Source organism: Colossoma macropomum, unplaced genomic scaffold (genome assembly GCF_904425465.1).
Source record: "Colossoma macropomum unplaced genomic scaffold, Colossoma_macropomum, whole genome shotgun sequence".
Classification (NCBI taxonomy): Eukaryota; Metazoa; Chordata; class Actinopteri; order Characiformes; family Serrasalmidae; genus Colossoma; species Colossoma macropomum.
Genome location: NW_023494800.1, coordinates 14,838,379 through 14,856,296, shown reverse-complemented (window position 1 = coordinate 14,856,296; position 17,918 = coordinate 14,838,379). Strand labels below are relative to the sequence as shown.

At 38.7% G+C, this 17,918-nt stretch overlaps 1 protein-coding gene across 4 annotated transcripts; it reads left to right on the top strand.

The window, feature by feature from the left end:
* Positions 1-4,251: 4,251 nt before the first annotated feature.
* On the top strand, positions 4,252-16,747 carry LOC118820278 (sodium- and chloride-dependent GABA transporter 3-like). Of its 4 annotated transcripts, XM_036588561.1 has the most exons (15): positions 4,252-4,416; positions 5,528-5,662; positions 8,079-8,219; positions 8,504-8,597; positions 8,684-8,816; positions 9,856-9,990; positions 10,163-10,266; positions 11,354-11,478; positions 12,687-12,799; positions 13,632-13,769; positions 14,004-14,106; positions 14,198-14,298; positions 14,874-15,044; positions 15,247-15,319; positions 15,612-15,720. In XM_036588561.1, exons 1-14 carry the CDS (start codon positions 4,260-4,262, stop codon positions 15,283-15,285), a joined length of 1,689 nt encoding a protein of 562 aa, XP_036444454.1. In that variant the 5' UTR covers positions 4,252-4,259; the 3' UTR covers positions 15,286-15,319; positions 15,612-15,720. The 4 variants fall into 4 exon arrangements, with proteins under 4 accessions (XP_036444454.1, XP_036444453.1, XP_036444455.1 ...); XM_036588560.1 differs by lacking the exon at positions 15,247-15,319 and having other exon boundaries at positions 15,612-16,747; XM_036588563.1 differs by lacking the exon at positions 15,247-15,319 and having other exon boundaries at positions 4,318-4,416; positions 5,608-5,662; positions 15,612-16,747.
* Positions 16,748-17,918: the final 1,171 nt, after the last annotated feature.

The following is a 17,918-nucleotide window of genomic DNA, read 5'->3' as shown; positions in this document are numbered from 1 at the left end:
TGGCTTGAATTTCGCTGGTCTAGTAAAACATGTGTCAAGACAGAGAATAAGCAAGGAATGAAAGAGAATACAGCTTAATGTGGATCAATCTGAAGATCAGCTAGGACTACAGGGTCTGCAGAGACATAGCTAGCTGCATTTGACAGCACTCAAAAGAACAGTAGTGAACTGCTTCAAAGGGATCTAAAAGCACTGTTATCACTGGCTCTATATACACTCTAAAAATAGGTTCCTGAATAGTTCCTGGCTTAGACATATGGTTCTATGAAAAACAGTTAAATGCAATAGAATCTTTACTTGAGGTGGAGACTCTTTAAACTTGAAAAAAAGGTTTGGATCCCTCAAACATCTCATTTTATTCTTTAAAGTAGCATCTACTGAACAAGTTGCTTCACTCCAAACACCCCTTTTCCTCACCTTTACTTTCTGAGAGTGTAAAGAGAACAAGTACAATCACACTGCAGAACATTTCTCTGAAATAAGCTCCTCAAACGCACTTCATTGACCTACAAGAAAGCCACGTCAGCATGTGCTGCAATGTCCAAAGACTAACGATGAGTCTGGACCGCTCAAGGTGAAATCGTGTTGAAAACCAGATTCTCAAGGACAAATGCAAATTTTAAAAACTGGACCGCCTTCAGAAATCCATCAGAGACGGAGAGTTGTCCTCATACTGAACTGAACAGACTATTCACTTCCTCTCCTCACAGTATCCTCACTGAGGGTTCAGCCCCCGAGCCATTCTCTCTCTCTATTCCTCCCTCCCTCTTTCTCTCCCCTTGCTCTCTCCCTATCTTTCTCTATTCTTGTCTCTCGCTCTTCATTGCTGCCTCTGTTTCTCTCTCCTTGTCTTCTTTCTCTCTCTCCTTTTTTGATTTAGCTCTTTTTCTCTATCCCTCTCCTCATTTATTGCCCTCTTTCCCTTCCTCTCTCCTCCTTCTTTCTCTTCTCTCTCTACCTCTCCCTTCTTTCTCCTTTTCTCCCTCCTCACTCTCTCCATCCTTCCCTCCTTTCCTTCTTTTTCATTCTTTTCTTGTTCATCACTCTCTTCTCCACTCTCTCCTTCTATCTCCATCTTTCTCTCTACCTCCCTTTCTCTCTCTTTCTCTTCTCCACTCTTCATCTTTCCTTTTTTTCTTATCTTCCTTTATATCTCTTTCTCTTCTCCTTTCTCTCCCTTCCTCTCCCCCTGTCTCCTTCCCTCTGTCCCTTTCTCTCTCTATTCTTTTGTCTCACTCCTTCTTCTTTGCTTTGTCCTTCTCTCTGTCTTTCCCTTCCTCTCCCCTCTGTCTCCTTCCCTCTCTCCTCTGTCCTTCTCTCCCTCTTTCCAAACCTCCCTCCCCTCTGTCTCCTTACCTACCTTTCTTTTGCCTCACTCTTTCTTCTTTGCTCTCTTGTCTTCTCGCTGTCCCTCGCCCGCTTATTTCTCTCTTTTTTCTTTCGGTCTATCTATCTCTCTCTTCTTCTTCCTCTCTCTTTTGCTTTCTCTTTCCTCCCTCTTTCTCCCTCTATATGTCTTTCCCTTTCTTTCTCTCTCTATCTCTGCCCCCTCTGTCCCTCCCTCTTTCCTCCCTCTCTCTGTCTCCAGCCAGACAGAGGCAACTAGAGATCCAAATGGGTCAATAAAGAGCGTGCTCGAAGGCTGTACCCATGTTGCACGCTTTCACCAAGCACCCCACCACCCCGCCATTAATATTCCCACCATCTGCACTGCTGAGAGCGCACGCATGCACCAACACATAGATCCTTTCCTCCAAGTCCGTCAGCGTCTCTCCCTGCAGAATGAATAATTGCAAGCAATTTCGGAAGAAAGCAAACTGTTTCCCTTCTCTCGCCGAGGCAGGAATGCCAAGCAATGCCTGATGCAGTGGCTGGCCTGATAAGTCACCTTGAATTTATTTTTCACTTTAGTTTACTTCCAGCTCTGCAGCTCTCGACATTAACAGTTGAAAAAATTAAAAGCCACACTAAAATAATTCCTGTCAAACAATTTGTATTCTAATCTTAAAATCATGGCCTTAGCCAAGCAGGCCGCTGCATTAGTATTAAAATAATGCTTTATTTTTAAGTTTCAATTGTGATTGGAGCATAAAAGAGAAACCTGGTGCTCTATTCATGCAGTCTAGATAGAAAATGATTAGATAGAAATGCATTCTTAAAAATAAAGGGTTCCTTGCAGCAATGCCATAGAAGAACCAGGGGCCAGATTTATGAAAGCTTTCTTAAAAAAAACTTGTTCATAAGAATGTTTTTAAATGCAATTCTCAAAAAAATTTAAGAATTCTCAAAAATTCTCTTAAGGAAAGTGACCAGCATAGCGTTCTCCTTTAGCAGCTGTAGCCAGTCAGCAGCCTCCCCATGTTGTCCACCCTCACACACACGCACACATATACAAACACAGAGACAAGCATACACTGACAGCAGGCCATGTAGGAGAAGAACAGAGTGAAGAGACACAGCACCTCCACACTTTTATTCCCCGCAGGTTCACCCCAACACCACATGTGTAATTTTTATTGTGTAGGGGGTGTACAGTGGGAAGGCATTGAAAATATGTTGTTTTATATGTTCTTCACAGAAAATGAGCAAAGACTAAGGAATCTGATTCCTTAGAAATAATGATAAATCGCATTATTTTTGGTTTTTGGTAAACATTGAAAATGGGTCTCACATGATTAAAACATGAATAAAACAGTACATTTTAAAGAAGAAATCATTAAATAAAAAAATAAAGATAATTAAGATTAAGATCATCTTAATTATTTTCTTAATTTGTTTTCTTATGTAGGCTATGCTGCATTTTACCATGTATCATAAATGATGCAAGATACATTTTGATTTAGTATTAACTGTTATTTCTGTTATTTAGTTAATTCCACTCAGAGGAGCAAAACAGAGGAAAACATCAAACCAAGCATTAAAAAATAGCAAAGAAGAACTAGAAGTGATGGTGGAAGAAATAACCAACAGGAAAAAAATCCTCCTTGGAAAATCTAATAATTGTGGGGTGATGGATGAGGATGGGCAGGAGGAGCAGAGACAGTGCCCGTGATAAGTTTAGACACTGACCTTGTCAACTCTTATGGCCTAAGACGAGTGTGAGGCTGTCGTAAGGTTGAGAAAACATTTAAGAACAAAATACTTCCAAGAATATCACCTGTGCTTAGAATTACTCTTAAGAAAATAGATAATTCTTGAGAATTTATTTGAAGAATAACAATTTCTCTTTCCTTAAGAATGAAGTTAAGAAAAAGCACACATTTCAGAAGATTTTCTTTCCTACACTGTGAGAAATCAAGATTCTGGTACATTTTTTATTCATCAAGGTACAAACAATGTAAATGTACCTCAAAGGTACAACAGTGGTTTTAAGGTCCAATTTAAGTACCTTAAATAGGTTTTTCCAGGTGAAACTACATATTTGTAAGTTTTCATAACGTTCATAATGTTTTAAAACAGAACAATAAAATAAAAAGCCTGGAAACGAGACGGGGTGTGTGGAATCAATACAACTCTCTGGATTTTGGTACAGTTATGTTCCCTGACTAAAGGTACTGCCCAAGAGACAGTTGCGTACTTTTTTTTTTGGGGGGGGGGGGTTGTAAGACACTTTCGTGAGTCGGCCCCAGGCTCTTTAAAAACATTTTTGTAAATGAGATGTGAGTGTACAACCTTTTTTTAAGGTTTAAAGAACCTCTATACATATCTTGAAGGTTCTGTCCCATTCATATACTTTTCACAGAACTGTACATCCAAGCCAAGAACTATTCATGAACATTTATTTATAGCAGTGTACATGAAAAAACGACTTTAAGAAGATCTTTTGCAAACTGGAATGTCAGTTTTCACAGACAAGGAGTTTTGTGTGTCTGTGTGTGTGTGTGTGTGTGTGCATGTACCTTTTCTATTAATTTAGAACTGGCATAAACCTAAGCGAAGCATGAGAAGAACGTTGTCCAAACTCACCACATATGACGGAAAGACATCAACCATGAAGTTTATATGTAAAACAAATTCAAATGGTTCACCATGTCAGATTATAACATCCCTAAGGCACTTCTCTGTTTGCCTTTTAGCTTAATCTTTAATATTTGAATGTATCCTGGCAGGCAATTCCAAAGGACAGGTAACATCAACAATTGCCTAATCAACATTTGGCATGTCACTTTATGAGGCACTAGCGTTTTGCCCCAGGGCAGGCTCATGTAAAAGCTTGAGCTTTTTGGGCTGAGACAGCTGTGATAACAACAGAGCAGAAGATGGGGGAAGCTGAGAGAAGGACACCTGCTGCTGAACAGATGGGTGAAAGAGGTCAATGGAAGAATAAAGTGGAGTTTCTGTTGGCCATGGCAGGAAATATCGTCGGTCTGGGTAATGTATGGAGATTCCCATACCTGTGCTACAAGAATGGAGGAGGTAAGAAACTGAGGGATCATTATGAAGAGAGCAAAATTAGTCCTGTTTGACTTGGTTTAGTGCAACACAGTATGTGATGTGTGAGTATGTATTTATATGTGTATATATATATATGTATATATATATATATATTATATATATATATATATATATATATATATACATATATATCGCTGTTGTCAGAAAAAAACTCTAAAATCGTAACTTTACAGAAAAAGAAAAAAAAAACCTACTATACTTTTAATGCAAGTCAATGGAACCAGACTTTTTGCCAAGTCATTTTAGGCTGTTTTTTTGGTCCATTCATCATGAAATTTACACACAATGTAAAGGGTAACAGGCATTTTCAAAGTATGCCAAAGACTGAAAAATGACTAAAATGGAGATACGAGGTTTTCTAATGACAGCAGCGATATATATATATATATATATATATATATATATATATATATATATGTGTGTGTGTGTGTGTGTGTGTTTGTGTGTGTGTGTGTGTGTGTGTATGTGTGTGTGTATGGCACCTTTTAAGTATGTAAAAATGTATTTCTTGAAAACTAAGCAAAATTTCTTGAAACTTAGCAAATACTAAATGCTTACAACATGCTAAAGGCAAAAATCTAATTAACACAATTTGCTTCAAATCTCAAATGCAATCAATCAGGCAAGATGTGTCTAGTATCTAAGTTTTGCTTCTTTAATTTACTTTTTATGCTCCTCTATTGTGCTCACTTTCTGTAATATTTGTTCCTAAGAGGTGGGTTGAAAGAAGTTTTGCCTATTCAGGAAAATAGGTGGGGTGACTACTGACTTCAAGTCAGAACGTCTCTTGGCTGCTTGGCTGCATTTGAGGTTTACATTTATATGTATTTACATTTTTTTTACATTGGTAGGAGAAGGTATTGTTAGGAGTATTGCCCAAGGACTCTTATTGGTATAAGGTAGCGTGACTGCCCAGGGCAGTGGATTGAACCCTAGTCCACAGCATGGGAGGCAGTGGTGTGTAATGTAAATGTAAATGTAAATGAAACTCGAGGTTAGAGGCAAATCATGTAAATTAGATTTTTTACTGAACTGTTCCACTAAAGCATGTCTTAATCATATGACTTCATAGGTGCTTTCTTGGTGCCTTACTTGCTGTTTGCTGTAACTTGTGGTGTTCCACTCTTTGTCCTGGACACATGTATTGGACAGTACACAAAGGAGAGTGTGGCAACATGCTGGAGAAGAGTCTGTCCACTGGCTGAGGGTGACCAAACCATTATATTTACTCACTTTTTCCCCAGATGATCATCTATGATGTTTGTGTACATGCTTAAAAAGGATTCTTCAGTAAATAAAATTGTTCTATATGGGACATGGTTACAAGCTTGAGATCGCAACAATAGAATAACGCTTTTTGGTGCTACATGGAACCTACAAGAAGGTTTTATATAAATCCATATACAACACATTCTCCATCAATCTAAAGAACAATTTCACCATGCAAAGAACATTTTAAGCATTCAAAAGATCCCTCAAAGAACCATCTTTTTAAGAGTGTAGGTTTATGTACACTGCCACAGAGATTGCATTACTGGAAAAGCTGTGGTAGTCCTGCCCCTGTGCATCGTGATGGTGTTAGGCATTGTTTTATCCTAAAAGTATTTCAAACACTAATTTTTTTGATGGTGCATTTAGTTTAAGTTTGGGTTTTCATTATGCATGAGTGAGTATACCTGATGTTCAACTACGAGTGTTCAGTGCTCATGTTTCCAAGAAAAGAAATCAACATCTAATTTATTTCACCACTGAGGAAGACAGCAAAAGTTAGGAAAATTGAACTCAACAGAACACTCCGCTACTGGCAGTGGCAGAAATTTCCATAACTGTTCTACTGAAAGATATGGCGAACTCATAAACATGCTGCAAATTCAGAAACACTGATCAACATGACTAGACTTGAACTACATTTCACAAATGTACTGCAAACTCAGAGAACACATGCAACATCAGAAACAGTAGTTATCAGTCATAAAAATTTTAAACTCTACAGCTAATTGCCATCACAATCTTGTGATGTTAGACATCTGTTCAAATAATAGTTAATGTTTTTGCTTCAAAGAATCTGAATTGCTCCATCCTTTTTGAGTTTCCTCTGGAAACATTTCCACTGTGTTGTGACTGACTCTGCCACTTTCCTGGTGACATAATTTTAATGAAAGTATTTTGTGAGTTCGCAGGATTGTCTATGGATTCGCAGCATGTTTTATTATTTTGCAGAGCGTTTGTAAAATTAAGTGCATATGTTGTCGTTTTGATTAAAGAGTTTTCTACGTTTGCAGCTCATTTTTGTATTTGCAGTTTGTTGGAGCTTCTCAGCCACCATAGAGGTTTGCTGTCATCCGCCTAGCATCATAATGAGAACACTAGTGTTGTAGTCAAGATCACTAAAGGCGAGTCCAAGGCTGTGTCCAAAAACTTTCGCTACTGCTCCTACAATAGGGCTCTTCATACTGTACTCTCCTACCCCAGAAAAATGCGAGGGAATCAAGGAGAGAAAATTAGCAGGAGGAATGGACAAAACAGGTGATGACAAGACCATGACAAAACAGAGTTACAATGGCGTTGAGACTGAGACAAGACCCAGTCACAATGACATCAGGACCGATACAAGACCGAGTCACAATGATGTCAAGATTGAGACAAGACCGAGTCACAATGACGTCGAGACCAAGGCAAGGCCGAGTCACAATGACGCGAGACCGAGACAAGACTGAGTTACAATGATGTTGCGACCGAGACAAAACCGAGTCACAATGATGTCGAGACTGAGACAAGATTGAGTGACAAAGACATCAGGACCCAGAAAAGACAGAGCCACAATGATGTCAGGATCGAGACAAAACCGAGACACAGTGATGTCAAGACCGAGACAAAACCGAGGCACAATGATGTCAGGATTGAGACAAAACCGAGTCACAGTGATGTTGGAACTGAGACAAGACCAAGTCACAATGATGTCGAGACCAAAACAAGACCAAGTCACAATGATGTCAGGATTGAGACAAGACCGAGTCACAATGATGTTGAGACCGAGACAAGACCGAGTCACAATGATGTCGAGACCGAAACAAGACTGAGTTACAATGATGTTGCGACCAAGACAAAACAGAGTCACATTGAGTTTGAGACCGAGACAAGACTGAGTGACAAAGATGTCAGGACCAAGAAAAGACCAAGCCACAGTGATGTTGGGACCGAGACAAAACCGAGTTACAATAATGTCGAGACTAAGACAAGACCGATTCACACTGATGTTGTGACCGAGACAAGTCCAGGAATGGCAACGTATGGTTTTAAGACTGAGACCTGAGTACTACAACACTAGTAAACACAGCATAACTTTCGTTGTGAAAGACAGGGTAAAACTACTACAGGCTGAAGAGGCTACTGTATATAAACGTGTGGGTTTTAATGACATTACAAAAGGAATTAAAACAGACTGTTTTAACAGCTCAGTTTCCATTTACAGACATGTAGCTATACAACTTTAGCACAGTTGTTGTTAAACTGTGATGTTATTTGTAACAGAAATAATCTAATTTCAATGTAGTGATTCTGAATTTACTTAGAAACATTTTGTATTTGACTGTGAGTTTACATTCTTTCAATCTTCTTGGCAGGTATTGGTCACGCGGGCTGTTTGATTGCGCTGTATAACTGCATTTGCTACAATATCATTCTAGCCTGGGCTCTATTCTACCTCATCTCCTCTCTGAGTGTGGAGATACAGTGGAATACCTGTGGTAATCTCTGGAACACAGGTACAATATATGGTTGATGCATGCAAATAGACTTCCTCTGGTTCCTTTTCCAGATTAGAAATATATTAATGGAATTTTTATCAAGGAAATTAAGCACATCTAATGAGAGTCATCTTCTGAACAAACCTAATGTAGCTCACAGCTGATAGCTGAAGGGCAGTCAATCAGGTGTTTTTGAGGTTGCCCCTTATCATTCAGATGGAATCTTAGCACCAGCCATTAATGTGTAATGATGATGGACTTTGTGCCTCGTCTTCTTTTCTGTTCCTCTCTTTGCCCATTAGTGAACTGTGTCGAGCTCACATCAAACAAGATCAATTGGGCCGTCAACAAGACTCAACTGAATTTCACTGCTTCTGCTGTCACTGAATTCTGGGAGTATGTAATTGCTATTCCAGCCAATAAAGTAGCTATTGATCGTGCTCGGTCATATGTCTCATAACTTTTCCGCCTCTGACCATCAGGCGCCGTGTGCTGGCCATCTCTACAGGAATTGAGGTATTGGGCAATGTGAACTGGGAGATTCTCCTCTGTTTACTTGCTACTTGGATCATATGTTACTTCTGCATCTGGAAAGGTGTCAAGTCAACTGGAAAGGTCAGAAAAGACTTCAGGCTGTCATTTACAGGACTGAGCAAAAGTCAGAGACAGCACTTCATTCATTTAACTTCCAGTTAAAATGGCTATTAAATACGAGTTATTATTTTTAAAGAGATATTTCTTTGCAGAAGAATGCAAAGATAATCATCTTGCATAAGGAAGGGGAAAGTCAAAGGGAAGTAAATGAAAAATGAGAGTGTTCAAGACTACAGTTGAGAAAATGATGTGAAAATGGGCCTCCTAACAACCTGGTAGACCAACAAAACCACCACCATCAGATAAACGTACTTAAAGCTTTCATCTTGGATAAATAGAAGGAAACCCAGTTTCTCAACCTCAACATCACTGAACATCTTTGAGATTACTTGGAAATGCAAACAACTTCTAAGACTGAACTTTGGAGCTGTGGAAAAATATCCCTTTGGATTTCTTGAAAAACAAAAAGCAAGTCTCCTGTAAAGAATGAAATAATGGAAGCTGTAAAAAGGCAAAGAGTGGACACACTAAATACTAGAAAACATGATCTTGAGGCTTCTGGGCAATTTTCTGTTTGATATATATATGATATATATACATATATATATATATATACATACATATCATGAAGCTGAAAAATGAATAACTTGTGCTTAAAGGCCATTTTGACTGTACATTTTATTAAATGAAGGGTGGTCTGACTGTATTTCTACCAATTGTGTAGACTGTGGTCATTTTTGATGTAATCGTAAGACTTACCTTTTTGACAGTTCTTTTACTTCTTTCTACTACTTTTTCATACTGAGTGTCAGTCTGTAAAGCACTTTGAATAACAATTGCTTGTATTAAAGGTCCTATAGAATTGAAAGAGCCTACATCATGGAGAACCATACTTTTCCCCACAAACATCAGAAGTGGACCACACGAAAATACCCTTCAAACAATGACTGATTAATTATTTTTACATTGTTGTTAAATGTGATTATGTTGTTATGTTGTTAAATTCAGTGGTTTAAAATCAAACTCTAATTGCTGTCTGTTTTATTGATGTCTTTCTTAGGCAGTTTATTTTACAGCTGTCTTTCCATATGTGATGATGCTAATTTTGCTGATAAGAAGTCTGACTTTACCTGGAGCCATGTATGGTGTGAAATATTACCTGTACCCACAGCCCTCACGCCTCGCAGACCCACAGGTGCTGTCATGTTAACTGCTAAAATGAAGCAGTGCCATTAACTGATAAAAGATAGTCAAATGTTTTGTCATCTAATTAATGTTACCAGTTAATTGAGATGAGCTAGACTTTGTCTGACACTGCATTAAAACATGCAGTGCTCTTCTTTGTTTGAATATTTGATGCCTCCCAGGTTTGGATCGAGGCAGCGATGCAGATTTTCTTCTCCTACAGTTTGGGAGCAGGTAGTCTGACAGTTCTTGGAAGTTACAATCCTTACAAAAACAACTGCTGCAGGTGAGCCACCAGCTAGGTGAAAATTTAGAGCAATATGAAATTCAAGTGTAATGTTACAGTATAAGTACAAAGACAACATATCAAGAGTTGTATGCCTATTCTGAATTTGATGGTAATAACATGTTTCAAAAAAGTCAGGCTGCATTAAAAACAGACACAATTCTGTAGTGGAAATCAATGAAAGGACACAGGGACATTTCCTAAAACCACTGTCTATGAACACAGTTCGTCACTGCATCCACAAATGCAAGTTAAAGCTCTGCCATGTAAAGAAGAAACCATATATAAACAGGATTCAGAAACACCGCCGCCTTCTCTGGGCTCATTTAAGATGGACTGAGGTGAAGTGGAAAGTAATGAACACTCGTCCTCTGGGCTAAGAAGATAAGGGACCATCCAGCTTGTTATCAGTGCACATTTCCAAAGCTAGCATCTGTGATAGTATGGGGGTGCATTAGTGCACACGTCATGGGTGACTTGCACATCTGTGACGGCACCATTAATAGAGAATGATATATACAGATTTTGGAGCAACATATGCTGACATCCAGACAATGTCTTCTTTCAGGGAAGGCCTTGCTTATTCCAGTAAGACAAACCACGTTCTGCATGTATTAGAACAGCATGGCTCCATATTAAAAGAGTCTGGGTGCTAAACTGGCCTGCCTGCAGTCCAGACTTGTCACCACTGATAACATGATAAAAATACAACAATGGAGACCCTGAACTGTTAAACAGCTGAAGTTCTAATAGCAAGCAGGTATGGGAAAATATTTCATGTTCAAAACTACAGCAATTGGTCTCATCAGTCACCTAACACTTACAGAGTGTTGTTAAAAGAAAAGGTGATGCAATGCAGTGGTAAACATGCCACTGTCTCAACCTTTTTTGAAATGTGTTGCTAACATCAAATTCAAAATGGTCATGTAACTTTTGATATATTGTCATTGTACTATTTTCAGTTAAAAATAGAACATAAATGATTTGCACATCATTGCATTCTGTTTTATTTACATTTTGCACAGTGTCCCAACTTTTTAGGAAACACAGTTGTATACAGGCTCCTGTTATTTATGCTTTGTTGCAGACAGAGCATTTGGCTGTGTGTGGTGAACAGCTGTACCAGTTTCATAGCTGGATTTGTGGTGTTTTCAGTACTTGGCTTTATGGCACAGCAGCTTGGTGCTGATGTTGAAGACGTAGCTGAGTCAGGTAGTTTTAACAAACATGCAAATATGCATATGCAACGCATATTTCATAAACGTCTTAAGTACAACTTATCCTTGTATTGTTTTATAGTTACTTTCATAGTTTCTGTTCCAAGATTGGACAGGCTTTACAGAAAGTTGGCCAAAGTCCCACTCGACCTAATGAGAAATTGTGGCACATAACAAAATATGCCCGTTTAGTGTGTGCTTTATGTCAAATGATAGTTATTTTATATGCATGTGAAAGGACACACAGATGAGGTGTATGTTTGTTGCTGTGTAATTGAAGTGTTTAAAGGGACATTTAGGCTTAAAACTGGAGTTGAATATATCATGTTATGCAGTTATTATGTAGCACAGCATTGTTTCCCTCAGCCTCATCAGTTTGACAGAACTAACAGTATTATTTTTATTATATATTGTTTTATGTTTTTGTCTGTTAATGGTTTCTCACTACAAAACCCAGCATGCATTTTGCAAACATGTTATACATCCATTGGGAAGCCCTGTGGAGTCAAACAATCTTGACTGCTAGCCTAGCCACTGAGCTATAGGCTAATAAATACCAGAGAATTTATAGTGAGGAGAACTGCTACTTTGTAATGTCTAGTGGGTTTGTCTAACACTAGAAGATGCTTCCAAGCAAGTCCAAAATAAATGGGTTAATATGGAACATTTGAGCAAAACAATGGTTTGTAAATATTAAAACATTTTATATAGAAAAATGCATTTATCACCTGAACACAGAACAGCATAAAACATTTTAACACTGCTGTTATATTTCTGAATGATTTTGAACTCAAGTTATAGAATTTTCTAACAGTGCCTCATGTACGTTCATGATGTCAGTGAGCGTGAGCAGCTCCGCTCGCCAACCAATCAGCATTCAGTAGCAGTAGTGCCAGTGAAATACATCATTTTACTTTCTAAAATTAAAGAAAGTCCTGGAGTAAGAAACTATTTTAACTTTATGTTTTCAGCTGTTTAGCTCCATTCAACCCCAGGCCTTGAGGACTCCCTTTGGCATTTTGTATTGATGTTTTTGATATATTTTTTGTTTTGATAAGTAATCCATTACTCCAGTGTGTTGATGACTTTAAGACAGTTGCTACAGTTACATGGCTACAATATAATTTGGCTTCTAGCAGAAATGTTAGCTGTTTGCCTTCCTCTTGTGTTCACCTTAGAATCTTCGTTTGTTTCCCTCCAAAGGTCCAGGTCTTGCATTTATAGCCTATCCTCAGGCAGCTGCCAGGATGCCACTACCACAGTTGTGGGCAGCCTGTTTCTTTATCATGCTGGTTTTCTTGGGCCTAGACACACAGGTAAACCAGCAGGTGTTATATCTATCTATTTATCTATCTTTCTGTATATATATATATATATATATATATATATGCACTTTGTAGTTCTGCAATTACAGACTGTAGTCCATCTGTTTCTCTGCATACTGTGTTAGCCCCCTTTTACCCTGTTCTTCAGTGGTCAGGACCCCCATGGACCCTCACAGAGCAGGTACTATTTGGGTGGTGGATCATTCTCAGCACTGCAGTAACACTGATGTGGTGGTGGGCTGTGTTAGTGTGTGTTGTGCTGGTATGAGTGGATCAGACACAGCAGTGCTGCTGGAGTTTTTAAACACTGTTCCCACTCACTGTCCACTCTATTAGACACTCCTACCTTGTCAGTCCACCTTGTAGATGTAATGTGAGAGACAGTAGCTCATCTGCTGCTGCACAGTTTGTGTTGGTCATCCTCTAGTCCTTCATCAGTGGTCACATGACGCTGCCCACAGGACACTGTTGGCTGGACATTTTTGGTTGGTGGACTATTCTCAGTCCAGCAGTGTCACTGAGGTGTTTAAAAGCTCCAGCAGCACTGCTGTGTCTGATCCACTCAGACCAGCGCAACACACACTAACACACCACCACCACATCAGTGTTACTGCAATGCTGAGAATGATTCACCACCCAAATAGTACCTGCTCTGTGAGGGTCCATGGGGGTCCTGACAACTGAAGAACAGGGTAAAATGGGGCTAACAAAAGATGCAGAGAAACAGATGGACTTGAGTCTATAATTGTAGAACTACAAAGTAGCATATATGTTCACTTTTGCATGAGTGTGTAAAGAACAAAGTGCTTCTTCTGTTTTGCAGTTTATGTCAATTGAGGTGGTGATGTCATCACTAAGCGACATGTTCCCGACATTGCTGCGTAGGCCCAACAGAAGGGAGCTGTTCCTCTTATTCTTCTGCACAGCGTCATTCTGCTTTCAGATTCTTATGACAACTCAGGTAATAACCAACTGTCTGATTCAAAATGTGCTACCATAGCAATAAATGCATGCACAAATTAGCTACAGACAGCTGTTAGCAAATCCTCTAATTTCAGTGACAATACAAAGCAGTAATGTATGATGTATAAATAGTGATCATTTTGATTCTCCTGGCAGTGTTGTACTATTTAAGAATGCCTTCTATTAAAACCTCTTTCTTTTTTCCATTGTTCTCTCTATCCTCTCTCCACAGGGAGGAGTCTACATCTTCCAGTTAATTGATTATTATGCGTGTAGTGGTGCTTGCTTACTCTTCATGGGACTGTTTGAATCTCTAGTAATTGGCTGGATCTTTGGTAAGTGCTTAGTGTTCATTTTCAAAAGAGTAGTTTCATTTCAGTTAATGTATTTAACACAGTGAATTTCCCTATTTTTGAATGCCCTCAGGGGCTGATCACATGTACAGTGTCATTGAGGACATGTGTGGAGAGCGGCCGAGTTTGTACTTTAGATTCTGCTGGCGGTATTTCACACCACTGATGTGTCTTGTGAGTCGTTTTTTCCTAAAATACACTGACTGGTCACTTCATTAAGTGCACCTCCTTGTATCTGCATTCTTTGTCTATTTTATCAGCTCCACTTACCAAATAGGTGCACTGTAGTTCTACAGTTACAGATTGTAGTCCATCTGCTTCTTTGCATACCTTGCTAGCCACCTTTTAACACTGTCCTTCAATGGTCAGGACCCCCACAGGACCACCACAGAGCAGATATTTTTTGGGTGGTGGATTATTCTCAGCACTTCATTGATACTGTTGTGGTGTGTTAGTGTGTGTTGCGCAGGTATGAGTGGGTCAGACACAGCAGTGCTACAGGAGTTTTTAAATACTTCAGCATCACTGCCACTGAGAATAGTCCACCAACCAAAAATATCCAGCCAACATCGTCCAGTGAGTGGACACGGTGTTTAAAAATCCAGGGGTACTTAATGAAGTGGCCGGTCAGTGTATGCCCACTGTTTGGCCTGTTTTGGAAAGAATTAAACATTGTCTTTCTCATTTTCATCATCATCTTCATCACTGGTCAGTTCCTTTCTTTCACTCAGCCTTTCCTTCGCCTTTAGGGATTTTTCATATTTTACATGGTGAGGCATCAGCCTCTCCGGTACAACCGTGTTTACGTATATCCTGACTGGGCCTATGTTCTTGGATGGCTCTTAAGCACGTCTTCCTTAGTCCTCGTCCTTGCATGGGGCTTGGTGAAACTTTACACTCACTCAGGGACACTGAGACAGGTGAGGACAAATAGTTTGAAATGTTGGAATATTAGTTATAGTTGACTTTCTATTTTCATTAAGATAGGTATTTAGGTACAGTATTGTACAAACGTCAGAGACCACCATTAATTAATTCATTCATTCATTCATGCATGTATTCATTCTATGATGGTCTCTGACTTTTGCAAAGTACTATATTTTTGACATTTGGCTTATCCAGGCTCCGCCCACAAATGTGGCCCTACATGTTCTTACATAGCAACTGTTGTGAGGCTGGAGAAGCTTTACTTAAGGTAGGCAAAAATCCCAATCAACCTAATGAAGTAAGATAGAAGTTTAGATTTCCAGTTTAAAATGCTGCTCTATTGAGCTGGACTATGTTGTTAACTATTTCCATATTTTGTCAAAAGCTGAGTTGTGCACTACAATTTCTTATTAGACTGGATATGATATTTTGCTACATTCTGTATCACTTCTTCAACCTTGCAGCAGTTAATAGGATAGAGCACATTTGTGGGTGGTGCATAGGCAGGTCAATTGTATTTCGAACATTCATGTATTAATCTATTGTTTTTTTCCAAGCAGCGTTTTACACATCTATGCACTCCAGATGCCAAGCTCCCTCTGACCCAAAAGCAAAGAGCTGATCTACAGGTTCATGAGACTCTAACAACAGGAATATGATGAGCACCAGCAATGGTTTCAATCCAATAAGAAGACCACATGTAAATACGCTAGCACGATAAAGTGCAGTTTGTTTATGGCTGTGATTAACTGAAAATAGAGCATCTCCCGCTTTATCCATATCTGCATAGTAAATTTGCAGCGTAGTGCTTCTGTACACTGTGCCAGCTTAAATTTGCTATTTCATGAAAGCAAATTGTTCTAAAGCTTATCTCAGATGATGAGTTACTATAACAACTGGCGCCTTTTACCAGGTCCTTTTTAATCTTACTGGCATTAATTAAGACTGTGTAGTTAAGGAGCCTGAGAACCAAATTTGCTCTAAATTAAGAGGAGCAAATTATTATTGGGGAAAGGCTAAATGTGCACTCTTAAATATTTCATTGTCGCTTAAATTGCTTTTTACAACGCAGCTTGGAAGATAGTCCCTCCTTACTGCTAAAGACTTGAGACTCTTCCCTCTTACTGCAAGACATAATTCGTCAGGAAAAAAGAGCAGTAAAAGAGAACAGCTGAGAATGAAGAGAGTGTGGAATAAGTCCCATAAGCTGTGTCTCTAGAGAGACGCAGACTCAGGACAAGCTCCACTTTCCATACTCAAGCCTTCAGCAGAACAAATGGGGCCTTCATTTTCTGAGGTGTTACATCTTGAGCACTTGTAATGGGAAGAAAATGTGATTTTTAAATGTATTTATTTAATATCCATGCACATTTATATGCTGTTAAAGACTATTTGGCACAGCACTCAACGTTGTCTTTTTTGTAGTAGACTCACTTTTTTTCCCTTGAAAAAGAACACTTGTACAAGGGCTTTCAAGTGAGGACAGTAGAAAAAGCCAAATCAATGGCTGCTATTAAAAATTCAAGGTGCAGACATGCTATAGACTATTGTTTAGGATGACTCTGCTATTAGGGTGACCAATGATGGGAGATTTATTTTTTTGTTTTTGTGCTTGTGGATTAGTGTTGTTATTATTATTGTTTTTCTTAGGGGCACACATCTGATTTATGAATGTCCTCTGGGAACTGTGATGAGAGAAAAGGCTCATTAAGTGAACAGAGCTCTTTTCAATGTTGTCCCGAAAGACCTTATTGACCATAATTAGTAAGACTATTCATCAAAACAGCTTTTTCATTGAAATCTCTATGTTGTTTTGCCTACTGTAGTAATTCAAACTACATAACTTCTGTTTAATTCTCTTGCTTAGTCCTTTAATTGCCATTGCAGGCAGGCAAGACTATTTTGCTCTTTAATTACAGTGTGAGATTGTTTTGTCCATATTGTTGTTATAAATACAGCAAAGTTTTGAGATGTTAACTTTTTGAACTTGTTCCCTATTTTCTAGCCATCATCTGCAGAACATATTCATTTTATAGAATCATCATGCTTGTTGTATTTAAACTCTGTAAAGTGTTGCAGTACTTATTTCATTGCAATGTTTTGGATGAAAACAAAGGGGTTATATTCTTGAAATGCCCAACAGAAAGTGATGCCATGAGAAATGTTTTCCCCTGTGGTATCTAGGTAGATATGGCCAAGCAAGCAATATCATTTGTTAGGACCTCAGGAGCTGAACTGAAGGCCTAACCATTAACATAATTATAAACAGACAGTGGAATCAACTGATCCAATGTGTGCAGTTTTCTGAGAAAAAAACATCACTTCAGGCCTTCTGGAAGTCCTAGATCTGTTACTGACTGTGAGTAAAAGTGATGTTAAAAATGAATAAAAGCATCAGCCTGGGTCTTTACTGAGAGGGTTACTGTAAAACTGTAAGATAACACACAAGGTAAACATATATGTTAATATTTCTGCTAAAAAACTTCAGGTAAAACATCTAGAATAGCCAAAAAATGTAAATGTGAATCAATATTAGCTTAGCACTAGCACACTGATAGAATCCCATAAGAGCACTAGCAGACATTAGCATTATCAAGTTTTTGGTCAGTTAAGGCCTAAACTGAAGGCCTGTCTCTAATAGTAAATGTCACTGCTGTCTAAGCAAGAAATTGGTCAATAGTCAGATAATGAAATATTTTTGATTCAATAAATAATTGTATTATATCTACATTTCATATAGCCATAGCCACTCTCCTTTTGCATTCCCTTGCAGAACTACATTTCAAGGGCTTTCAGGTAGAATGTGAATTCTTTCTAAAACTGTTTAAGGACACTGCACCTGGTATTAGTCTGTTGGACAAAGTGGT